The sequence below is a fragment of the Lactuca sativa genome, chromosome 7 (assembly GCF_002870075.4).
Source record: "Lactuca sativa cultivar Salinas chromosome 7, Lsat_Salinas_v11, whole genome shotgun sequence".
Taxonomy (NCBI): domain Eukaryota; kingdom Viridiplantae; phylum Streptophyta; class Magnoliopsida; order Asterales; family Asteraceae; genus Lactuca; species Lactuca sativa.
Genome location: NC_056629.2, coordinates 59,412,863 through 59,440,417, shown reverse-complemented (window position 1 = coordinate 59,440,417; position 27,555 = coordinate 59,412,863). Strand labels below are relative to the sequence as shown.

Sequence of the window (27,555 nt, the reverse complement as noted above, 5' to 3'; positions counted from 1 at the left end):
CCTGGTAGCACCTCGATCGAACGCATCTAACACTCTCCAAAATGACTCAAAACACACATTTTTATACATAAGGGTGACTCACGCCGTGACCATGATGATGTCCCATCATGAGATATGTCTAGACCCGGTTCTGCCACGTGTCACACTCTTTCGCCATGTGTCATATTGACTCATATAGCATCATGTCGTGACAAACACCATGTCACGTTGTAAGAGAAAATTTGTCACATTGTAGAAATCATATTCCACGTCTTGGTGGTTAAAGTCCAACCGTTGACTTGACTTTCTCAAAATAGCAACGTACTTTCATCTCAATCTTCAAATGGTCATAACTTTCTCATACGACCTCCCTTATTGACAAACTTTATATCCACTGAATCCTTATCACACAAAATAACCCATTCCTTAACCATACTTTTCTAATTAAAATTTCTCAATTTAAATCCATTCAAGGCTTTATCACATTTATTAATTTCACAACAGTCCATACTCTCAAGGTAGGGCCTTTTCAGAAAAATAGGTATCACATGTGCCTCCCGACAGGCAGGTCAAGTTCAGGATTGATCTAATCCCAAGTTTCACCCGGATTGTGAAGGCAGGATATCACCTTGCGCCACCAGAGATATAGGAGTTATCCTCACAGCTGCAGGAGCTATTGGGGAAAGAGTTTATTCGGCCGAGTAGCTCACTGTGGGGAGCGCGGATCCTTTTTGTCAGAAAGAATGATGGTTCACACTAGATGTGCATTGATTACCAGGAGTAAAACAACTTGACAGTGAAGAACCGGTATCCATTATTGCGGATCAATGACCTTTTTGATCAGTTGCAAGGGGCATCTTGGTTTTCCAAGATCGACTTGAGGTCTGGTTAGCATCTAATGAGGGTTTGGGAGGATGATATACCAAAGACGTCTTTCCGAACTTGTTATGGGCATTATGAGTTCGTGGTGATGCCTTTGGGGTCACCAACGCACCGATAGTGCTCATGGATCTCATGAATCGGGTGTGTAGGCCCATGTTGGACCGATTAGTGATTGTTTTCATCGATGATATTTTGGTCTATTCCAAGCAAGGTTGTAGAACTCGTTACTCGACACCTGTTCGGCCGACTACCAAGTAGCGAGTACTCGGGAGTACTTGGATTTGGTAATTCATGTAGAAATATTTTTAGGAATATTATATATGTCAAAATCACAAATTAAAATCAAAAGTTGATTGAAATATATAACAAAATTAGATACATGTGAATACACGAAAACTGGAAAACACATAATGGTATCACATTGTAAATGATTGTTGAAAATTTAAGATATATACATAGTAATAATCGCACATGTTTGTATTAAATAATAAATCATTAAGTATATTATACACATTAATCACCAAGTTGACCGGGTTTTACAATACTGCTTAGTTCTGTAAGGGACTGATCGGGGAGTACTCGGGATTCTGCAACTCGCCTCGGTAAGGGGACGAGTAGCAAGTACTCGGAGGAATAATCGGAAAACTCGTCGAGTTTTAACAAACTAATTCCAAGACAAAGGAGTAGCTAGAGGAGCATCGGCAAGAGCTTCTTGGGGTTCTTAGGGCAGAGAGGTTGTATGCCAAGTTCTCCAAGTGTGAGTTCTGGTTGCATGAGGTCCAGATTTTGGGACACCTCGTTAACTAGGACGGTATATTGGTCGACTTAGCCAAGATTAAGGCGGTTATAAGGTGGGAAGTTCTGAAGTCCCCATATGATATTCGGAGTTTCCTCAGGATAGCATGGTATTATCACACATTAATTAGGTACTTCTTCAAGATTTAAGTTCTTCTCACTATATTGACTAGTAAGGATGTCACGTTTCGTTGGAGGTCTGAGTAGCATACAACATTTGAGACTCTTTAGCAGAAGCTCTAAGAGGCACCTGTGCTTACCCTTCCTGAGGGAGTTGACGATTTCGTGGTATACTGTGACGCATCTATCATGGGTTTAGGTGTGGTTCTGATGCAAAGAGGGCACTTGATCGCTTAAGATTCAAGGTAGCTAAAGCCTCATGAGACAAAGTATCCTACTCATGATCTGGAGTTGAGGCGGTAGTCTTTGTCCTCAAGATTTGGTGTCACTACCTATATAGAGTCTGATGTACTATCTACAAGGATCACAAGAGTCTAAGGTATCTGATGGATTAGATCGATTTGAATATGAGGTATCAAAGATGGTTGTACATAGTGAAGGACTATGACTATGAGATTTTATACCATCCAGGTAAGGCCAATGTGGTGGCAGATACACTGAGTTGCAGGGCAGTTAGCACTCTGATTTGGAATTTATGCTTGAGGATTATAGTAGTGAATCCAGTATTGTAGAGATCAAAGTTGCTCAGATGGAGGCCATCAATGTGGAAAATCAAAAGAGTAAGCGGGTGATTGGTTAAATGTCAGCTTTTGATTATGATAGTTGAGGATTACTGACACTACATGGTAGGACTTGGGTTCGTTATTCGGCCGGGACCAGGCATATTTTGTTGAATGAGGCACACAAGTTGAGATTCTCTATCCACCTGGGCGCGAAAAAGATATATCATGATCTGAGACACAGTTATTACATGTATGAAAAGGTATATAGTCCGCTTCGTGGAGCGGTGTCTGACCTGCCAGAAGGTCAAGGCCGAGGATCAGCGCCCTTACGGAAAGTACCTAGTAATGCAAAGGGTTTGGATGCTATTGGGGTGATCGTTGATCGATTGACCAGGAGTGCTAACTTTTTGTCCATCCGGGAGAGCTCGTCGGCTGAAAAGTTATCCGACATTTATGTTCCAAAGGTGGTTGCTCGCCATGGGGCTCCTACTTCGATTGTTTCAGACCGAGATGCTCATTTCACTTCTATATTTTGGAAGAGGTTCCACGAGGAGTTGGGTACCTAGTTGCAGTTTAGCACCACCTACCATTTGTAGACAGACGGATAGAGCGAGCAGACCATCCAAATGCTCGATGATATGCTGACATCATGTATCCTAGACTTCGGTGGGAGTTTGGACACCTACCTCCCTTTGGTTGAGTTTTCATATAACAATAACTATCACGCCAGCATTGGGAGGCCACCCTTTAAGCTCCTCTATAGGGGAACGTGTAGGACCCCGATTTGTTAGGGAGAGGTAGGCCAGAGAGTCATGGGGAGCATAGAGATAGTGATCAAGACAACAAAGCTTATTTAGCAAGTTAGGCAGAGACTTCAGACAACCCAAAGTCGCCCTAAGAGATACACCGACCGACATTGATCTGAGTTGGAGTTTCAAGTCGGGGATATGGTACTTTTGAAGGTGTCGCCTTAGAAAGGCATCATATGATTCAGAAAGTGAGGCAATTTGGGTCTCAGGTTTATTGTTCCTTTCAGGGTGGCAGCTAGGGTGGGCAAGGTAGCCTACCATTTGGACTTACCAGCAGAGCTCAGTCAGATTCATATCACCTTCCATGTATCCTAATTATGGAAATGTATGGAAGACGAGACCATTATAGTACCCTTGGATGAAATACAGGTGGATGACCACCTGAATTATGTTGAGCGGCCAATAGCGATTATTGGTAGATAAATGAAGACTTTGTGGAACAAGGTGGTGGACCTGGTGAAGGTGCAATGGAAGCACTGAAAGGGTTCCAAATGGACATGGGAACCTGAGGAGGAGATGAGAATGCATTACCCCGACTTATTTTCAGCAGCGGACTTCAAGGATGAAGCCTGATTCTAGCAGGGGAGAGTTGTTACATCCGATGTTCATGTATAATTCTTTGTGTTGTAAAATTGATTATTTTATTTAAATATGGAAGTTGTGGCTCTACGTGGGGCGTAGCCAACCTAATTACGCAGGGTGTAACTCATTGTGTGGGCAAAAGGACTTAATGCCCTATGTGGGGCGCAACCTAGGGTACGCAGGGCATACCAGTGCAGGGTGCAAACCTTAATTTTGGGGTCTTAGACCCTTTTTGGTGAAAACCTTAATTTTTGGGTCTTATACCCTATTTAAGGACATAAACTTCTTGAGAGCCTCTTCATAGCCATCCTCATTCCTCCCAACTTGTCCCTTCGAAACCAGAACCATTCGTGAGTGATTTTTGAGGTTCTAAGTGTTTATGTGTATTCTCCTTTGAAGAAGAATATCCTTGGAGAAGTATCTAAGAGTTCAAGCCTTGTAGATCCAGATTCTTATGCTTGTTTTCCACCTCCAAGAGGCATAAAATTTCCATCTTGGCAATCTTTCATGCTAGATCTAGTTGATGGGTTTTGAGCACTATAACACTCATATGGTGCATATACAACCCTAATGCCTTGGATCTAAGTTTTCTCTAATTATACATGCAATTTCATATTATCCAAAGCATATACCCTAGCTAGCATGCAACTGGAGATATACAACATAAAAACTAGGTAGGTGGATACTTCTTTTATGTAGCTTGTAGAACTTGGTCTTTCAAGAGCTTAGTAGCTCAAGTGTGATGCCTCAATTTTTTCACAAAACACCAAGAACAAATGGAATGAGAAAGAGTTTAGAGGCACCAAAATTGGCTAGCTTCTTCTTGAAATACTAGTGTGTCGATTTTGGAGCTAAGGGGTTACAATTATAGTGTAGAATTCCAAGGGTTACTTGTAAACCCTAATTCATACACTTAGGCTTTTGACCCTATAACACTTCATGGACTCTCATATAAACTTTCCATTACTAATCAATTATGGATCATTAGCTCAAACTATATGTATCGTTGATTTACATAATCATCCCCTGTTAATTTAATCAGTCTCTTTTGGTCACTAAATTAATTCCAAATTAATTCTTGATCAATACCAATTAAATAATATGATTTCTCAATTAATATATGATTCTTATAATATATTAATAAATCACAAATAACCTCTTTCTCAAATATCCTTCCTATCAAATTGCTCCAGTGAATGCAACCTAAAATGGACCATGCTACTATCGGGTCGAGTACATACCAATTATAGGTATGAGCTTAGACACCTAATCCAATAGTCTCCCACTTGGATAAGTCTAATAACTATAACTGCAAGTACGACTTCAAAAAACCGACTAGCAATCGTAGCTCTCAAAAGCCGTTCTCAACTCTAATCAATAACGCGTCCTTTGGATAAGGGATCATATATTCCTGCATTCTACAAGATATCGTATGAACTGAGACATGAATTATAATCATTGTCTCTTTTCATGTGTTGTTTCCCGATTTCCAATTTATGATGACTAACTAATTGAACAAATAAAATCAGTCCAGGCTTGGCCAAGCGCTTTGGGTGTCATCACTAAGTCATCGAGGGGCCCACAGATATTGCTTTTATCCCTCTTAGGGTAAAAGTAACGGATAAACTTCGACTCATATGCTTTCTCAATTTACTCATCAAATCACACACAACAATACGTTTTATAACACCAAGTTACTGGTGCGTTTACGCATCATCAATGTGCAACCGACTCGTAAACTACAACTCATATGTCTCTACTTCAAGAATATAAGATATTATCGTCTCATAATCACTCGTGATAAAATCCATGAAGTGATTCATATGAGCATGGGTTTAATCCAATACTCAAATCTTATTACAGGAGTACTCATGAACACTGCAGCAAACTTGTGCTATGTCTAAGCACTTAGACAATCTACAGTCGGATTCATGACAATCTTACCTCACTACTTACTTCCAAAGTATGATTGACTGTGGATGTTTGAATAACCTGGTTATTCAGGAAGTAAAATATGTGAAGTGAAACACAAGAATAATCAAATCCAATATGGTCTCAAAACTTTTGAATATAAATAAAAACACTTATTATTTAATCACCATATTGATTACACATTATTCAATGTATAATGTTTCGACTAATCAACTTAATACTTGGATTAAAACAATAGTTAGCCAGATCCCTCTCCTTTCACTCAGAACCTCAACAAAAGAATTAAGGTGATAGAGTCTTACAGGAGACGCTAGGCTTCAGAATATCCCATGCTCCAAGCATGTACATTATGTTTACCTATGGTCCTTACTTTGTGAAATAGATCAATTGTAAACATTTCCAATGACATTCATTTCACAATTCCAAATCCTTATCGTAAGTGTAAGAATACAAAATTCTCGCCACTATTAGAATGTGTTAGATTCTAAACTATCATGCAATGATACTTTTGCAATGTTAATGCACCAAAGTAACAGAGACTTGGACAATGATATTACAAATTACTCCACTTGAGATTGTTATAGGACAATTCCACATATATGAAGTCTCATATTCAAAGTACATTCATTTAAACATCCTTCTTGTATGAAAGTCTCTAACTTACACATAGATTCTTAATATCCAACTCCCATTATGGAAACATTTACATATTTGCCATGTGACAATCCTATCTATTCATAATCATGTCAATATGGTCCATCCATTACTATACTTCAAACTGTCCATAAGTAACCAATCTTTGGCGAACCTTGGATTGTCCTTAACAGTTGTTTAACAACTTTGGTCATATACAGTTCTGGTCCATTTTCCTTCTTAATTCCTAAGACATTTGGAAAATTCAGAACACACAAATATTATAGCATATGCAATCGATCCTATACCTGAAGCATATGGGACACGATTCATAATGTCTTACATAAAGACATGATACTTTACTAGCTCTCACTATAACATTTCCATATATAGAATTTCCTTATGTTGAATCATTTCATCATAGCATTCATATATGTTCATGACTAAATTCTATTAAAATCTCAATCAAAGCTTTTAGATTTGAAATGAAGTATGAGTTCTTCTCCCTTAATTATAGCAAAACAACCTTTTCAAACTGTGCAACTTTGCAAACTTCTGTTTTCCATAATTAGCATTGCTAACTCGCAATACTTAACGTAATAATTGTGCTCCCACTAGCATAATAATTACATTCTTACAAGCATAACACTTATGCTCCCACTAGCTTTGACATGTACCCAGAAATCAGCTGGACTTCTAGAAATCAATACTTATTGACTTTCTTTCCAAAGTTTAAATTTATGATACTTGGTGCTTCGAAAAGTCTTTTATTTAGACTTCACAAGCTTGTACACCGTTCAATAGAAAGCTCACATGTGTGTCTAAACAATTTTAGAACTTACAACAGTAAGTCCCGAATGTTCAAACTTTTTGCCATTTCTCACAATTTGAAGTATGAAGAGGGATGTCATAATCATAATCGAATTTGAGAATGCAATTAACACAACTGTAATCTCTTTAAAATCTACTTAGTGAAATCATTTCCTTACAATCATTTTCATGAAGCGAAGAGAAACATTTACCACTTGGATTTAATGGTGTATGTGTTCCTATCCATGTGAATTTGTCAAAACCATAATCACAAGACAAGGTTTGTGACAAATCCAAACTCATATGGATTGAACTAGTTCAATCTTAATTTCATGACATCTAGTAGCACAAGGGTCCTACCATTGCTTCCATGTTGTTGAGCAGCTCACCTATACAAATCAATGTACTTTCCATTTATCAAGGTGCTTTGCCTTATGCATTCAAATGAGAACTCATAGAACTCACATGCATAGTCAAACTAACTAGAATAGACACAGAAACAAGAATATGTCAATACGATAGGTTATAAACCTTAAGTCGTGTGCTAGTGATAAACAATAGGTTTATTCTTGATTAGTTCTTGAACCTATTCAATACCATTAAGACTCCCACTAACCTCTTGACATATAAGATTCTTCGTCAAAGAACATTTCTCGACAATCAAATATTCAAGAGTTAGTGTAAGTTCCTATCAAGAAAAACACTTCACATAATTGGTCTTAGTTGTTCTTTGTCTTATCCAATACATCATAATTACCAATTTCAAATGTGCAAGAGTAAGACACCTTTCACATTTCATGATGTGTTATAAACCTACTTAAGATTATGTCACTAAAGGTACAATCTTGGAGTATGATTCTAAGACTCGATTTTGGAACGAAGTATGACTCACCTTTTTGATTTAACCATTTCAACAATTCTTGATTCCTCTTCTTAGTCATGCAATTACACTAAGGTGTCCTTAGAGGATCAATTGAGATATGGTCCCATAATCATTAGGATGATCATAAAACATGATACTAAAGTTCTTTCCTTTCCTTTCAGATTGGAAAAACTTTTATCTTTCTGCCTAATTGATTCTTCTTATCTGTTCTGCTATACATAGAAACTTTTCAAGGTATTAGAATTACACTTAAACTAGTAAGCATAACCATATCTACTGAACTTTCGATAAATCATGACGAATACACTTTATTGTCCTTTGGGGTGGAACTGACCAGTACACATCAATGTGTATTAGATCCTTTCATCTTTCACTTGACTTACATACATATGTAAAACAGGAATTAGTCTTAATTTCCCAAGTACCAAGATTTTCATACATCATATGATTCTAGGTTTCTATCAAATTGAAACTTGGGCGATGAGAATCTTTCCTTACTTAGAAAATTACAACATTACCATAATTGATATAACTAAGAATCAAACCATTTTCAATATTGCTATTAATAGAAACATATAAACAACAATTTTCATAAATGCCATTTCAAGAAAATATAAAATAAAATCAAATTTTTTTATTTATAAAAGTGCAGAAAAAATTTGTCCTTACAATGCAAATACAAATGAAAACTATATTGCTATCTATTCCTAAGCAATCTATCATAACTCCTAAGCAGCAGCTCAAAAAATCTGATCATTGAACCATGCGATCGAAATCCATCTCTTCGCGATCAGAATCAACTTACTCTCCTTTCAAGCTTCCTTTCTCTTCTTTAATCCTACAAAACATCAAAATGTAATCTTATCACATCATATATTAAGAATCTATAAATAGGAACTTAATAGAGTTAGATAGTGAACTTACCTGAAGTAGAACCATACAATTTGATTTTACCGTCTCTTAGATGTCTCAGGTAGTCAGGGCAGCTTCGCAACCAATGCCCCTTCTCTTGGCAAAAGAAACAAACAAACTCTCTCGGAATGGTACATGGGACAATCACAGACTTAGCCTTTCTCTTTACCATCTGGTCAAACGGTTTGACCTTGGCCAATCCCTTTCCATTGGGAAGAGAAAGCTTTGCTGGACTTCCAATGTTGCCATTGTCAATTCCCATGGAAGTTTGGGAAGTAGATCTTCCAATCAAGTTTGCTTTACCGGTGCGCCAAATCATTGTTGATTCAGCAACAATAAGCAAATAAGTAAGATCGATAAGGGTCACGTCGTGGTCTGTCACATAGTAGTCTTTAACAAACTCACTATATGACTTAGGAAGTAAATGAAGAACCAAGTCAATAGCCAGCTTCCTTGGTAACACGACACCCAACATTCACAGCATGTCAATATACAGCTTTATGTCCAAGACGTGAACACGTACAGACTTTCCATCTTCATGTTTGCTTGCCAATAGGACTTGAGTGATCTCAAACTTTTCAAGTCGACAAACATGTGGGTCAAGGGAGAATAATTGGAGGAGGTGGAGGAAGTGAAGAATGATTTCCATTTTCATGATCGAAGCATGGAACATCATCTTTATGAGGGAAGCTATTTTCAAAAGATTCGGGAAGACCATAGTTGTCAGAATTAGACATCTACAAGGGAGAAATTCAAGCTAATTGATTTAAGTCCTAAATATAACACCCAAATGAAATATTAAGGCTAGGACCCAACACAATATTTTACAATTCGGAAGAGGGACGCAGTACACCAATTGCAAAAATTTTGAAGGTAGGTAAATGACGATTTACCAATTTCCACCATGAAAAACAAAAGTGAACATTAGGTTTTAAATGAATTGAAATTCCTAGATTCTTTGAGATTCATTGAACTTTTCAATGACATGTTTAATCTCGGTTATGCCCTTCAAGTTTGTGATTGGGATACCGAGGATCACAAACAAGGTGTGAATAACCATGCAAATTAGTTTGGTACTCTCGAAGACATTTATCACCTAATCAATGTGTCGGGGTACACACACTCTATTGATCTATGATAATCTTCAAGCTACCCATTGTCATCCTATATTACTCTAAGATTAGTGTGTCGGTTAACCACACACGTTCCACTAACGACCAATAAGGTGCAATGTGCAATTTCATGGATTAACACCAAATTCACATTTTTCCTAAGTAACTAAAATTTGGGAATTTATAAAACATTTAGTTACTTATATTTCATTATACTTATTAATGAAAGTTTGTGTCCTATCTTACCCGTTTGACTAACAACCCTCCACTAGTCAAGGGTGCGGTGGGTAGAGTGGATACCCAATGACAGTCATTTTACAAGTCGCTTCCTTAAACACCCCTTATAGACCAGCTTCTTGAATAAGGTCTACTAACGGTAAGACTGACTTTTAACTTATACATATATAATATATTAGACTTTTAATTTTATATAGTACAAGGGTGTATTTTATACATTTAAAATACTAGGTGGTTTAATCTATTAATAAATTATACTTTTAATTTAATTAAAATTTAAACCATTACATTATGGATTTATTAATTCTAATTTTTAATTAAACACTTAATTAATTTAATAAAACCATAAAGATGTAATTTGAACTATTCAAAATATCAAGATTCTAAATTTAAGATAATTTATGAGTTTATGTGTCATGGTAATTGTTTTGCTAATTTAACTCTTTGTTAGTTAGTCTTATTTTTAATAAAATTCAACTGCTCAAAAAAAACATTCAAATTCTATGAATGGCTAAAATAAAGAAATTAAAATAACTATGCAATTTATCTTTATAATAATTATATAATTTCGTTATAAAATAATTTATAAGTTTTGAAGACATCTTGAAGATGTATTTTATTCAAATATAGAAACGTAAAAGAAATTATTAATTATTATTTGACTTAGATAGTATTTGCTGTTGAACATTTTTATATTCATTACACCTTTCCAATTATATTTATTCTAGGGGGTAATGACTTATGAGATTTTAAACTCAATTAGTGATGGAAAAGTGGAGAGGCTTATGATTGACATTTGACTTCTATAATTCTATATATATAAGTATGTTTGTGTTTGTCTATGTATGCACGAAAAATATATTCCGTATGGATTATTTAATTATAACGTTTCTGATAAATTATTACATTTCGAGATATCAAATATTAGCTCCAATATTTAATTTTTGCATGAAACATACACAAAAGCAATCTAAATTAAAATAATACATTATTCAATTAATAATAAACATTCTTGGTCAAGCTCTTAATCTTCCTTTTTTTTTTTTTCATTAAAATAGAACGTATTCTTTATAAAACTATTTTTTTCCCACTTGGAGGCTGGAGCACCATAATGCATTTTCTTGGTTTTCCGATTGATTCAATTATTTTCACTAATTTAAATTCAATTAGTATTATTCATATCACCGATACACCAGCAATTTCATCATCAATTTGTAATTTTTTTATTACATTTCTATATTTGAATTCAGTTAGTTTTAATGGATTTAAAGTTCAGTTAGTTTTAATGGATTTAAAGTTCAATAGCATTGTAATCAAATAATCGACCTACATATTTTCTGTAACATAAAAACATTGACAAGCATTCGGCAATCTGTTTATTTTCAGTTGTAAAATTTAAAGGCTAAAAAACATAGGGTTTCGTAATATGAATATAAAAATATTTTTTTTAAAGAGAAATTTACAATGACATTACAAAAATAGCCAAAAAAAATCGAAATTACAAAAATAGCCAACGATTTCGCAGATGGAGATGCCCCATCTGCGAAATGAGCTTCTCATCTGCGAAAGTACAAGCACCTAAAGCACAACTGTGCTTTAGGTGCTTGTACTTTCGCAGATGAGAAGCTCCATCTACGAAATGAAGCCTCATCTGCGAAATACCCTCGTTTTTTACTATATAAACGTTTTTTTTCTCCATTTTCACCCTTCTCTACACAAAAACTCTCTCTATTTTTGGGCTTCTCTCGGAATTTTGGCTTAGTTTTTGAAGAAAATGGAGGATTATATCAACAATCCCGTAAATATGGTTAGATTTTAACTTTTTTAATGTTTAAAGTTATTTTTTATTTTATCATTTGTTGTATTATTTAGTGTTAAAAAAGGGTAATTTTGTTGTGTTTGATAGTTTTAATATTTCTTTAGTATACTTGAAGTTTAAATGCTATTTTGTTAGTGTTTGTTTGAATGTACAAGTAGAGACTGCGTAGATAATGTTTACAATTTGTTATTTTAGTTGTTTGTTTAGTTGTTGTATAACCTGAAAACTTGTATATTCTTATCGTATAATTGTTTATATAAAGTGAAAAATAGTTAAATTATAGTATGTGCAAAATAGTCGTTTGTATATATATTTGTTGTATAAGTATAACATTTGTATAAGTTGAAAATTTGTCGTATATATATTGTTAGAAATTGTTTGTGTTTGTCGTATAAGTTGAAAATTTGTATAAAGTTGTTGTCGTATAACTTGCGAAATTGTTAATTTGGTTGTCGTTTTATTTGAAAATTTGTTTGTTTATATGATTATAAAATGTTAGTTTTAATTAGAAAGATAAAAATTGTTTATATATTTGTCGTTTAAGTTGAAAATTTGTTTAATAAAATGTTTTTATAATTATGTATGATATTGTTTTTTATCGTAAATATATTTGTTGTATAACTTGGAAAATTGTTTATATATGTGTATGTTATTGTTTTTTATCGGAAATATATATATTAGTAATTAAGAAATTGTATTTGCATTACTAATTGTTTATGTACTTATTGCAGTTCGTAATCATATATTTTAAAAAGAAAATATTTTTTAGTTCTCTAATTTGTTTTTGTGTTTTTTTTTGCAACATTATTTAAGTTTTATCAATACAAAAACCTTTGCGAACTTAAAAGGCTCGGGTGGTAACATATGGGAAGTATTTGAAGTTTTAGATGATGTCAGACGTGCCATTTTCAGAGATACTGTCTTTGGTTATTTTATTGTTGTCCCTCGTTTACAAGGGGACGCATTATTGTTTCATAAAATGTTCCTTCATCAGATCCGGCCGGACCCTGTTTTATCTCCAGATGGAATAAAACGATTATATTTTCGAGTAGGCAATACGAAAATGGTTTATAGGCCGGAAGAGTTTTGTTTGATTACCGGCTTCAATTTTGGGGAGTATCCAAAAAACATTGGGAGAAAAGGGTCGGAAAAATTATTAAGCAGTAAAAAAAGGTGTTTATTGCGTGAACGACTATTTCCGGACCATACTAATAGTTCGGTGAAAATCGGCGACCTAAAACGTTTAATTTTAAATCGAATATTCCTAGCACTTGACGACGTTGATGCAGTTAGAGTATGTTTGATATACATTTTGTGTGAAGGTTTTTTGGGTAAAGAAGTTAATGATCGGGTGCCACAAGATTGGTTTTTTTTTGCTGAGAAATTGGATCTCTGGAACAGGTATATTTTGTTTACGTTAAAAGTTCTATTTTATTAAAGTTATAATTTATATAATAATCATTTTTGTTTTTTTGTTTTGTTAGCTTCGCTTGGGGTAGCTATCTCTGGGATTTTACTTATGTTGACCTTGAGGATACATGGAACAAAATACATAATTATTTATCACTTTCTGAGCGTGGTCAAACTTTAAAGTACTTCGTCTCAGGATTTACGGCTCCAATAAGGGTATAAAAATTTTCTTATATTTAAATTGTTTTATTGTTATGTTTTTTATTTTAATTTTAACTTTTATTACTGTAATTGTAAAAAATTATAGATATGGATATATGAGATGATTCCGGCTGTTCGTGCATATGGATTTGCATCGAGAAAAAATAAAGACTTGCCTCGGATGAAACGATGGAGTGGAACAAAAAAATTGAAATGGGTTGACGTGAACAAGATTTGGTCAAAGATGCAGGTTTAAAAATATTTCGTTTATTATTAATAAACTTGATTATTATACTTTTATATGCATTTTTAATATGTTTAATTTTTTAGGAGGGGCAACCACCAAGACAAAACATGTTACCGGGTGATGGTGAGATGACATCTTGTTATTATATGTCATTTCAAGAGTATGTATATGGTGAAGGGAAAGCAGTTCCATCCCCAGTACGGGACCATTTTAGGAGACAAGACGAATCTTCGTCTAGTATGTCGTCCAGTGGTCGCTCTCATGGTAGAGGTCGGGGCAGTGGGAAACACAACCTAGACGAGGTGTTGAAACGGCTACATGCACTGGAGCAGCATGTGTTTATGAACCGACAACCTACAGAGGTTTTTGTTGAAGAAGTGAATACTGAACAATTTTGGAACGACATTAGTTTTGATGATCCGATAGTGTCACAAAGAAATTATGATGAACAGGTTAGTTACACGCTACATTATTTTTTAAATTTTATTAACATATATGAATACCCGTGTTCATATTTTATATTTGAAAATATAGGTTGTGCAAGATGAAATGATGAATAAAAACAATACAACTGAAAATGTTTTTGGTGATATTCAAGACGACAAGGTTGTTATAGATATTACCTTTACGATTTTAATAATTACTTTTTAATAAAGTGTCTTTCGTTATTAAGTAAAAAGTTATATTTTTAATGTAGGTGTTGGAGGAGAGGAATGAGTATGCGGGGAACAAATTTGATGATGATGTGTTTGATGTAAATGATTATAGTGAAGTTAAAGAGGTTCTTATAGTTACATTAATATAAATATTTTGTTTAATTAGATATTATTGCTTATTAAATTATGTGTATTTCGTTATTAAGTATAAAGTTTTATTTTTAATGTAGGAGTGGGAGGAGAGGAATGACAATGCGGGGAACAAATTTGATGATGATGTGCCGGACGAAGACGAACTAATAATAACGGGAATTATAGATTATTTTGATGATGATGATGGCAAAGAAGTTACACCCGATAAACCGAGGACTCGAAAACCATCACAATATTTGTGCCCTCCTTACACCGAGGTATTCGTTTTATTTATAAACTGATGATTTTATGTTTATGTGAATTATCTGAAAGATATAGATTTAAACATTTGAATATTGTTTTTAGTTGCACACGACACCGAAGCAAAAAAGAAGAACAAAAAATAAGGTTGATATCAAATCAACAAGCCCCGTTCCTCCTCCAGTTTTTGGTGTTGCTCATGACTTCTCCATGTTGCGCCTGCAACCTTACGTAGCAGGCGGTGAGGTTGTCATCCAAAATTATATATTTCATTCATATGATGTCCAGCATCGTTTGTTTAATTTCGTGTTAGATAGAGATTTTTAGAGCTCATTGTTTGGGCATACACATGACGGATGGTTGGAGTCAGCGGTAAATTAATTGTTAATTAATTATTTTAAAAGTTAATTGTTTTTTAGTCAATAACAAAACTATCATGTGTGCAGCATATAACCATTTGGTACCGACTATTGATGGAGAGACGGTTTGAGAGCGACCGACATACAATAATGCCTCCAAATTTTTTTGTTTCTCATGCTTTGGAAGAAGGACAGGACTGGAGGGCGTTCATGGTTGGTATTGCTACGTACCCCAACTTCATGGTTGCTTGGTGGAATGTTGATACGGTAAACTTAATTGTTTATATTGAAAATAATATCGTTTTTTGTTATGTTTTTGTATTGTGATGTAAATAAACATAATTTTATTTTCTGATCCTTATACAAGTCTTATTGCCGATTCATTCATCCCCTAATCATTGGCTATTTGGGGAACTACGATTAGCGTCAATGGAAGTGCATATTTATGACAGTCTTGGTAGAGGGGCTTATGAAAAATTTAAATCTGAAGGAATCTTTTCCAAATTTGAACGTCGGGTGGCAAATTATTTGGACAAGATTAAGTATTGGGCCCGAAGGAACATCCCAAGGATTCCATTGAATATGCAATTCATTTATGAAGAAAATGTTCCCCAACAAAGTAGTCATTTGGGAGATTGCGGTGTTTTTGTTTGTATGTTTATGGAGCAATTGGTTTCAGGTCAACCAATACGTGTTCTTATTGACCCAAAGAACGCAGCTTTAGAGTTCCGTCTACGGATGGCAAAAATTATTTGGGGGTCTAGTCTTGGTCCTATGTAGTTGGATTATATAATTGTATATATAAATTAATGTTGGATTTGATTATTAGTTTATTTTTACAGTTTACTCAACGAATGACAAAAAATATAACGTTACGACAATTACAACAAATTAATGACCTACTAATTACTTATCAATACATACAACATAAGAACGACTACAACATTTGTTTTAACGTTACAAATACAACAATTTATTGACCTAACAACTTCAAAACCATAAAAACAATATTGAAAAGCTTACAACTTGTAAACAAGAACTGCCAAGAACAACACCCAACTACAAACCAACGCTATCTTTAACTTCTTATTTTCTGATTGAAAGAGCTTATTAGAGTTAGCTACTTTAGCTATTACAATAGATGATTGGTCCTTCTCTTCATCAACCCAATTGATAAACCCGCATTTTGGTCCCTGTTAAATTTAATATTGACAGTAAGAAAATAAATTTTTGTGATGTAAACACGAGGGTTTAAATTTGAATGACGTTAACAACATGATACCAAATATGGGCAAGCGTAAAACAATCTTCCTGGGTTTTTAGCTGTACCCGAAATCCTAACGATACGTTCTCCTCCGCAATTGCAGTATGCCATTAGCCTTCTTTTTCTTTTAAATCGGAGTTACTTTCTCAGTTAAATTTTTCATACTGAGTGACACCCATTTATAGAAGAAATCATATTACAGACAATTCTTTTTGACTATGAAATGAACTGGTTTGACTATTAATTCAAAAAGTTGAACTACGAAATGCAAACAAGTACATTCTGTAGTATTGTCATGTCGGTCAGTGAAATTTGACTATGAAATGAACTGGTTTGACTATGAATTCAAAAAGTTGAACTATGAAATGCAGACAAGTACATTCTGTAGTATTGTCATGTCGGTCAGTGAAATTTGACTATGAAATGAACTGGTTTGACTATGAATTCAAAAAGTTGAACTACGAAATGCAGACAAGTACATTCTGTAGTATTGTCATGTCGGTCAATAAAATTTGACTATGAAATGAACTGGTTTGACTATGAATTCAAAACGTTGAACTACGAAATGTAGACAAGTACATTCTGTAGTATTGTCATGTCGGTCAGTGAAATTTGACTATGGAATGAACTGGTTTGACTATGAATTTAAAAGGTTAAACTATGAATTTTGATCAGTAGAGATACAATATTTTCTATTTATAATTGCATTTGTTTCATATTGCATTTGTGTGATGATTGTAGAGCACTATCATCGATATTGAAAATGAGTAGTTACAGCGAAAGAACCTTTTCTCAACTACCAGTTTTCTTGCATAACCTTCAAAGAACAAATCCTAATACCTTCACAGCCATTAAGAAAACCGATACCAACCACTTTCAATTCTGTTTTGTGGCTTTAGGTTGCGTGGTATAACATACTTCTTTTATTGAGTTATATAATATTTCATGGTAATGTATCTCGATTAGTTTTTACTTATCACTAATATGTGTTCGTTTTTATGTAGATTCGTACCTTCCTTAGATGCATGATACCGCTGATATATGTGGGTTATTTACCCCTTCTTGGGAGCTTTCTAACAACAATGTACTTCGCAGTGGCTTTAGATGGAAATCATGAACCACTACTCTTAGCAATTGGTTTGGGAACCTTACAGTGTGAAGAATCATGGAGATGGTTCATGATGAGGTTAAGAGATTGTTTAGGTGAGGACATAGAGGTTGGTTTCATAAGCAACCTGTGTGATAACATAGACTTTGGTGTTCAGAGTGCCTACCCGGATTCCTATCATGGATATTGTCCTAAAGATATAGCTCGAAAGATACGTGAGTCTGTCGGACATAACAATACGGAAGTCGAATCGTTGTTTTGGAAGTCATGCAATGCATATAGCGTTGATGATTTTTACTTGTGTTTGGAAAGGTTGCAAAGTACATGTAGGAAACCACCTTTCTGCACCTTGCTTATGAGTCCAATTTACTGGCTTGACGATATACCGATTTCAAAATGGACAAGAGCATTTTTCCCAAAAATACGTTACAATGTTAAATCGATTGACGTCCCTGAAATTTTGCAAATTATATCCTCACGTGAGTTTCCTATAACAACGATAATTGAGTTAACCACCACGTCGATACAATCAAAGTATGCTGAACGGGCTGAAGTGGCGGGTAAGGGAGATTGTTATATTTAGTTTTTTTTTATTGTGCTACTATTTTTATTAAAATATCAAATTTTACAGGGAGGTTGTCTGGTGGGTTGACCCCTTATGTTGAGAGTAAGGTTCAAAAATGTCTCAACAAGTCTTATAATTGTAATGCAAGACGTTTGTATGGGGATACATTTGAAGTCGATGACAATTTTGCAACCAGAAACGTACAACTTGAACGAAGGGTATGTAGTTGTGGTAAATGGCAAAAAAGCGGTATACCATGTGGCCACGCTATAGCATGTCTAAGAACCCGTACATCTGAGTCCATTCACAAAATGGTTGATTACAAGTTCACTAATTATGTGTATCGACTTGCATATGGATCTAAGTTGGTGAATACTATACCATCACATGTGCATTGGGAAATACCAAATAAAACGGTGGTCCTATTACCTCCCTCAATGCAGTAGTTATTCATGTAGCACCTTTATGTTTTATGTAGTATTATGTATTAGTTTTTTATGTACCCCGTTTTTATTTTAGTGTTGTGTTACGTATTAGTTATCCATGTACCCAGTTTATATTTTATGTCATATTATGTATTAGTTAATTATGTACCCCATTTATATTTTATGGCGTTCTATGCATTGGCTATTGAGGAAACAACATACATTAAAAGAAATGGACGTTTATTAAATAGTAACGACTACACACATACAACAACAAGCAACTTAAATAACGAAAAACAATTAACTTAACCAACATGCATATTAAAAATAAGGGACATTCTTCAAAAGATTCCATGCATCTGAGTGGGTAAACTCGCTACCATCATATTCAAAACGGTATAGTTCCAAAGCCACCTGCCGTAGAATGTCTTCATCCGTATTTGCATGTTCGTTATCTAACTCGTTATAAATACGTTGAAATTGTTTCACCTTTATTTTCATATCCAGAAACTTCGCTTTGACATCTCTTCTTCTTCGATATTGAGTACGGCTCATTAAATGGTGAAACAAATGACATACACGAGACCAAAATGATCCAGCACGAACTTGTGGAGGACCCGGTGGAAAATCCTCCTCTACAGTTATAATCCAAGCTTGAACCAAAGCGACCTCCTCTGCGTTCCTCCATATATGTGGTGAGTCTATAATTGCAAGGAGGGAAGTAATACAATACAATTACAACGGATATTGAAATCTATTTATAGCGACTCCTTACTTTCCTGGTGCAATGGCTTGTCAATTCAAGCAGCAATGTATTGTGTTATCATTCGACCGGGGATGAATTGTCAACTCGAACAGTGATCTGTTGTGTTATAAGTATAGTACACCGCATTTGTCAGTTAATTTTGACTATGAATTGCAGACATATTAGAAGATTGGACTGCGATTTTGTGTAGAAACTACTATAAATTGACCTTAAGTTACATGCAATACTTTATTAAATAAACCAATACAGCTGTTCAAATATTGTTTTTTATATTCTACTCTCTTTGTTTCAATCAAAATGAGTTCTATATCATGGAGCAATGAAGAGTTCTTGGTTCTTACACATGCTTATATTCATGTGTACGAGACAAGCAAGTTGAACGATCCAATGTTTTGGAGCCGTTTAACCAATATTTTCAATGCTGAAAACCGAATGGCTACAAGAAACGATCGTGACGAACTAGACATCTTAGCAAGATGGTATGAAATGAAAACCGAAGTTCTATTATTCAACGATCTTTATACCAAAATCGACGACACCCGTTTAAATGCTACTGAGGAGGTCATCTTGGAAGCTGCTATGGAGGAATACAAGTCATTAAGTAACGGGTTGGAATTCCAGTTTGAAGCCCCTTGGAATATTTTGAAATATATTCCGTTTGTTTAAAATCTATTTTAGTTTATTATGTGAGTACTAGGTTATTTTCATGTATTTCTTATGTATTTCGTATGTATTTCATTTGTTTAAAATATATTTTAGTTTATTATGTGAGCAACTCGTATGATTAACTTGAGTTAATAAATGGCCATTGCATTAGTTTTCACAATAAATTAGAATACATTAGTAACAAGGATTCCATGAATCATTAAAAACATTACAACAATTACATGAAAAACAACGACATAATACGAACAAAGCATTAACGTAAAACACAAGTCCATGGGTTATTCTTAACAGAAATTAAAGCGGTCTACATGAAATACTGTTTTTCTTTAACAACCTTCCAAACTTCCTCATATTCAAAGTCTCTGCCGTCATGCTCACAGATGTAAAACTCAGTAATAACTTCCAAGAACTCTTCTTCGTCACGATAACGAACATTGTTACGTTTCGCATAATTACATGCTCGATTGAACCATGTCACTTCTTCCTTTACATCCATCCACTTAGTAACAACATCTGATTTTTCTCTTTTTTGTCCTTCTCCCATCTCATGGTTAAACAAAGATGTTATGCGACTCCATTCATCACCAATTACGCAATGCGGGGGAGCAAGTAACGATACACCATCCTTAACACTTAGTCAGCATCGTGTTAGAACTAACACCTCGTTTGTCGTCCATGGCCTTTCAGAATTGGAACCAGGTACTTCATTCGAAGAACTTGCTGCATTCGACGACATTTCTAATAATGGGAGTTCGTTTCGTTTAGGTGATTTGGGTGTTTGGTTTTTAGATCTTAAACATCTATTTATATAAATAAATAGACTATGAATTAATACTTTGACTACGAAATGGTTATATTTGGACTACGATTTTCAGCTTTATGCAGTGTTTTGTCTTGTCAAACTGTCATTTATCTCTTGTCACTTAAGGGTCCCACTGCGATGTGCAGGTTACTACAGTGACTTGTCATTACTGTCTAGTCATTTCAAAGTTGGACTTCTCATTACTGTCTAGTATGTATAAATACCACTTATAGCTCCAGTTTAATACAATATCGACTTTATTATGAGTTCCTCACACAAATTTGAATTTTGCTCATGCAACGAAGTAGATTGTTACTACTGTGATTCGGTAGACCCTTTTTTTACACCCTCTTCAGCCGGGCCATATATGTCACATGAAAATTTTGAAGAATTAAAGAAGGCTGAAGCACAACAAGAAGAGGACAAAGAGTCATCCCGACTTCTCACTCAACTTGCTAATGATATTGAATCAGAATGCAAACAAGCTCAAGAATGGATTGACCTCAATAAAAACAAAATCAAAGAGCATAAAGATTGGATAAAAAAGAGTAAGAAGGCAATCAAAACAACTGAAAAACGGCTTGCTGAGAAGGATGAACAGTTGATACACATTATGGTAAAAAAGGATCGTTTCGAAGACAAAATGAGAATTAGGGATGACTATATAACAATGGAGAAAGAGAAGTACCCGTTGCAGTTCCCCGAGTTTAAAAATTAGTTACAAAGTTGTTGTAATATTATCATGAAACAGATTAGGTTGCCAAAGGATCGTTTGTTGTTTTTTTTTTAAATAACATGTTGTAACTGTTAAAAAAAATCTGCAAACTATACTTTATAATATAAAGGCTTCATTCATTGTTATAATCAACAAACTTAACTAAAATATGAAAGCATAGCAATGTCTTGTAAGAGTTAATAAAAATATTACAATACATAATAAGTTAACAACTCGTCGTTACTCTTAATTTCAAGGTTGTTTTATATCAAAATCAGCGTTATAGGTTTGTGAGCAACCCGCTAAACCACCAATATTATATGTCATTTCTGCAGTAGAAATTATGTGACCTGCTCTGCTACCGGACGCCCTTCTAGTACAATTATTTCTCGTGTTTCCTAATTGACCACATGTAGAACACTCTTTTATAATTGGACCCTCGCCTTGGGATGGAATGCGGTCTGTGTTTCTTGGCCTGCCTGGCTGACGTTTATCCATTATAGGTGGCTTAACAATCATCAAATCATCGGGGATCTCCCATTCGGATGGCTTCGGCAGAGGGTTTATCGATTCCTCATATGTTTTTCTCAGTGTTTCGGTAAGGTAAGCATTTAATGCAAACCTCGAGCAGTCTTGGTACTTGTTCACTGTTAAACATCTTATGACATGACCACAAGGTATCCCATCAAGTTGCCAATGCCTACATGTACATGTCATGTTGAAAATCAACAATCACATTTTGTGCCCCCTTTTTGACCTCGCATTTCGTATTTGAGATCATGCGAACATCCCATTTGGTAAAAGTTTTCGTGTTTTCTTTTACAACTTCATCCGCCCAAGGGGTAAGTGTTGTTGCTTCCGCTAAAAAAACAGCCAAAATGAAGAAGTTAAGATCAATAACATCAAAACTAATAAAACATTAATATTACAAATTTACTTAATACCTGCAAAGTTACGTCTTTGAAACCACCATTGTTGCATTGTAGCACGAAAAAAATCGATCAACATAAGTATTGGCACCTTACGTGCATGTCTAGGTAATGCATTTATAGACTCCGCACTGTTGGACGACATAAGATTGTATCGGTTCCCTTTAAAATGTGACCTTGACCAGGTTTCTGGATTTATACTTTTTAAGTACTCCCATACTGGTTCTTTTGTCTTTTTCATAACATCCATGGCAGCATCAAAAGCATCAACTATGTACGCCCTACACGCCTCCCAAAAAATTCCTTTAACCGTCTTACTCTTGCCGAATCTAGATACTATGTTGAAATACAAATGGACACCACATATTCCATGATGAGCGTGAGGAAAAATGTTGGCAACGAATGTTGCTATAGATGGAGACCTATCAGATATAATTGTAAGCTCCTACATATTTCCTATGCAATCATGTAGTTTTTGAAAAAACCATGTCCAAGAATCGGTACACTCATTTTTGCATATACCATATGCAACCGGTAATATTTGGTTTTGTCCGTCCTTAGTAACTGCAAGTAACATGATACCTTTGAACTCGCCCTTTAGGTGAGCTCCATCTACTACTAGGGTCGGCTTACAAAAATTGACAAAAGCGCATACCTACAATACATTGTATATCTATTCAAATACACCAAAATAAATATTAAAAAATTAAATTAGGATATGATAATACTAACCGAGCAACCGAGTGCGACGTACAAAAACTCAAAGCGATCATCAGCATCTGTTTTAATATGTGTGACAGTACCCGGATTATGTTTGGCCAAGTTGTGACAATACGCCGGAAGTTTGGTAAAAGAATCCTCTTTTGTACCCCTTAACGACAACAATGCATATTGCTTCGCACGCCATGCCTGATGGTATGAGATATTGATATTCAATTGAGCATTCATATCATTAACAATTTCTTTTCCCCGATAAACTCTACTATAGTCTTCAGCCAAAACATCAGCAACATATTCACCCAAAACATATTTGTTTGCTTGTCGATGATTAGGTTGCAACAATGTTGAAGAACATGTGTGTAGATCAACAAATTTATTCACTTGGAAAAGTCCATCAGAATTTTTAATTGCTTTTGCTCTTAGGAACCAAGAACAAATTTTCGAAACACACACAACTTCATACCTTGATTTGGTGGATCTACTTGTCCTCGTCTGGAAACCTTCTCGAAGACATTTTTTACCAATACACCGCTTTAAAAGTTCTTTGTTCTTAAATATACTCTCACATTGAATCTTTTGAAGATTCATGTCTACCATCTTGTTGGGATATCTTCATTAATATCAACTGGCCATGCTGGTACAGGGGGCATAGTGTGAAAAAGGTTATCGGGAAACTTAGCTTTAACTTCATCACCCAACTCATCTCTATCGGAATTGCTTTGTAGTTCGGTTATATCTAAACATACATCACCAACATCAACATAATGCCCGTAAACATGATTTTTTTCATTTTTTTGACTTGAATTTTTTTTCTTTTTAGTTTTATCTACCATACGCCTATTCATAAGTTGAACTTCTTGTTCGGCAACATCATCACAACGACCACCCACATGATTAAGATATGTACCAACATCATTATCACCAACAGACTTGTAATTCTCGGGATCCACATAGTGAATAGGTGAATAACTAACATTAACATTTTCAGCAACACTGTGAAACTGAGGTACACTAGGAGTATTGAAAGTACCTATCGGATCGTTGCTCCCTTTATAACTGCATAAATTACCAACAAGCTGGTTTCTAATTTCACCACCCCCATTAACCTCCTCAACTTCATCAACCACCACAAACACTTTCACAGCCCTTCCTCCACTACATTTGATTACGTTTATCAACATTCTAACATCCATGTCTTCAACTATAGCTATATAATAATTTAATTATGGATAGTGGAAACGAAGACTAATTCTATATTTGTCTAACAAACCAATTTTGCTTCTTACCAAAGATACAAAATCACTATAACTAATATACTCAGAAAATATCAAAGCAAGTTCAGAAATACCTCCCTGTGGACATATGTATTCCAGATTAGTTCCATTAACTTGCCATCTCCCACCGGTTACAAGACAAACCAAATATTCAATCATTTTTTGAGCAAATTGTAGAGAGAGTTCCTAAACAAATAACAACCAAAATGATATTGTTTCTACAAAACTTTTTATATAGCAACATGATTTCGTAGTCAAACCAATTCATTTCATAGTCAAACTTTAAAAAAAAATACAAAAAATACCACAATTTCGCAGATAGAGTGAGAGTAAATCGCAGATGGACCTATTCCATCTGCGAAATTACCCCTATATATATAGCAAAAATATTAAAAAAAAAATTAAAACCACCTGCGAAAGTACAAGCACCTAAAGCACAGCTGTGCTTTAGGTGCTTGTACTTTCGCAGATGAGAAGCTCATTTCGCAGATGGGGCATCTCCATCTGCGAAATCGTTGGCTAATTTTGTAATTTCGATTTTTTTGGCTATTTGTAATGCCATTAGTGTAAATGACTATTTTTGTTATTTTCTCTTTTTTAAATACCCCTAATAATTTCACAAGAAAAAGCAAGATCTTTTTGTCTTTAATTGTGTTTGTTATTATGGGTAAAGTTTCGCTTACGTGATGATTCGTTTATCTTGCAAACAAATCAAAGTTTCAATCCACATAAATAACTTATATTATTTTTTTGGGAAGTGATTGTACACATACATAACAATATGTGCATTAAAGTATTGTATTATACAACTTTACAAAATATGAATTGTTATGTATGGATACAAATTATTGTGTATAATCACTTCCCATTTTTTTGTTTCTTATTAATGTTATCATATTATCGATATATTTGACAATATTGGCCGGAAGATATAATTTTCATTTATATAGAAATATATAGAAAAATTAAAAGTAAGCTTTTAAAAAATATAAAATTACATAAAATCAAAACGCAAAAAACTAAGTAGCGTTTGTATTATAAACTTTTTGTTTAAAATAAAATTTAAAAACTATATTATCGAACAAAACTTTTTCTTTAGTTCAATTTTTTTTTTTAAAAAGCTAAAAGTTAAAAGATCTCAAAAGCTTGGTAAGAAACATAGTTGACATATCTCTAAGACCATGCATGTTATGTTGGACCGAACTTTCAAGATCTTTTAGGACCTTGTAGCTTTTAAGTTAAAAAAAGACAAAATTGCAAAAATGGTCCCTGTGGTTGGCAATTTTATGCACTTTTGGTCCAAAATTTGATTTTTTTTATTGTTTTTGGTCCCTCACACTAACTTCCATCCATATGTGCCATTAGTTGCAATAAAGACAAGGGTATTTTCGTCTTTCCACCTATAGGGACCATTTTTGCAACCTTATAAAAATCATGAACCAAACCAAAAATAACATATATAAAATTATGGGAATCGAGAAAGGCAGAAGGTGCAGTTTCAGGCTATTTTATGCATGAGAGTTTGACCGGTTTTTGGGCAGTTACAGTGACCTTCTTTGAGCCATCTTGAAATTGAAGCTCGATCGAAAGTCTGGCCGGTTGATATGATTACAGGATCCATCATCAAATCTAATGAAATTGGACAACAAAAATCTTTTGGGATTGTTATAAACGTATCAGCGATTTCTTTTGAGATTAATCCTCTTTTCTTCCCTCTTATGAATCTGTGAGAAATTTCAACTTCATCTTCTTCGAATCTGAATAACAAGAATCTACAATATCTAATCATGGGGATAACCCCATCGAGAATGGAAGTTGACAGCTCAAGATCGCTCCTGTGGTTCCCAATTTGTTCTTCGAGAAACTCAATTTCAACCTGGCAGGCCTTAACGTCAAGGATCGCTCCCGTAAGTTTATCTGTTCTTTAACGTTATCGCTAATCAAAGAGTTTAATTTATTCATCGGGTAAACATCTAAAAGTGTGGATATTTCTTGATTAAGATCATGAAAATGATCGGAAATTGAAGGGTTTTGAAGCAACAGCCATAACTTACTTGTCTGAGTGCAATAATCAAGGAGGATTTTTGGACCTATACAGCAGAAGGTACAAATCCTTAAAGCATAGAACCATCCTTAACGGCAGATTCGACCACCACACACCTAACTCACGAACGGAATCCAAAAACACGACAAACAATTCAATTTTCCGGATCAAAGATTTGGAATTCTTCTTTTAAAATGGTTGTGTCTTGTCAGAGAATGAAGAGATGAGGTCTGATGTGATGCTGGTTAGGGTTTTTAATAAACCTATGACGTCGTTCTCTAGATCCACCGGCGCCTAGAACGCGTCTAAAAATGGCGACCTGCTCCGCCGCAAGGATGAAAAAATAGCAGCCGACACCATTTTCTGTAAACTCTACTGCTACATAACTTGGTGGGTTTTGATTGATACCGATAAAGAGATGGTTTTTGTTGATGGGTTAGCGAGTACTAAGGCTCTCCGCAGTATCACAGCTCCCTCTCACTGACTATTGAGTACTACGGCTCCCCGCAGTATCACAACACCCTTTCTCTGACTAGTTAGTACTACGGCTCCCTGTAGTATCACAACACCCTTTCTCTAACTAGCGAATATTGCGGCTTCCCGCATTATCACTACACTCTCTCGCACTAGCTCATGGATGTTACAACTCCCTATAGTCTTACTGTGCTTTCTCTTACTACCCCACGATCTCATCCTCAAGTCGACGCCACCCTACGTTCACTCACTCATGCTCCGCGGCCCAACATAGATAGGTACACACACCCATCCAGGCTAAGCATCACTACTTCGGACGACCACCGCCATGACAAAACCTCTTTTTCTCGCTGCAATTCACATTCTTAGATAATCCTATTTGATGTCACTTAGCTTAAGGGCCCCCCACCAGAACCATAGACACTTGATACACCACTCGCCATCTCATAACTCAAGACTCAAAATAATT

General features: G+C 34.9%; 1 protein-coding gene across 1 annotated transcript; it reads left to right on the top strand.

The window, feature by feature from the left end:
* Positions 1-14,465: 14,465 nt before the first annotated feature.
* Positions 14,466-15,325, top strand: LOC128127110 (uncharacterized). The gene is made up of 4 exons (XM_052765471.1): positions 14,466-14,532; positions 14,624-14,707; positions 14,813-14,992; positions 15,081-15,325. The coding sequence occupies exons 1-4, from the start codon at positions 14,476-14,478 to the stop codon at positions 15,300-15,302; spliced, it is 543 nt and encodes a 180-aa protein (XP_052621431.1). The 5' UTR covers positions 14,466-14,475; the 3' UTR covers positions 15,303-15,325.
* Positions 15,326-27,555: the final 12,230 nt, after the last annotated feature.

Bases quoted from the DNA above. Each gene is read 5' to 3' on its own strand.
- LOC128127110 (XM_052765471.1), top strand. From the start codon at position 14,476: ATGATGAATAAAAACAATACAACTGAAAATGTTTTTGGTGATATTCAA. The intron at 14,708-14,812 runs GTTCTTATAGTT...TTTTTAATGTAG, and splicing joins ATTATAGTGAAGTTAAAGAG to GAGTGGGAGGAGAGGAATGA. The intron at 14,993-15,080 runs GTATTCGTTTTA...TATTGTTTTTAG, and splicing joins TGTGCCCTCCTTACACCGAG to TTGCACACGACACCGAAGCA.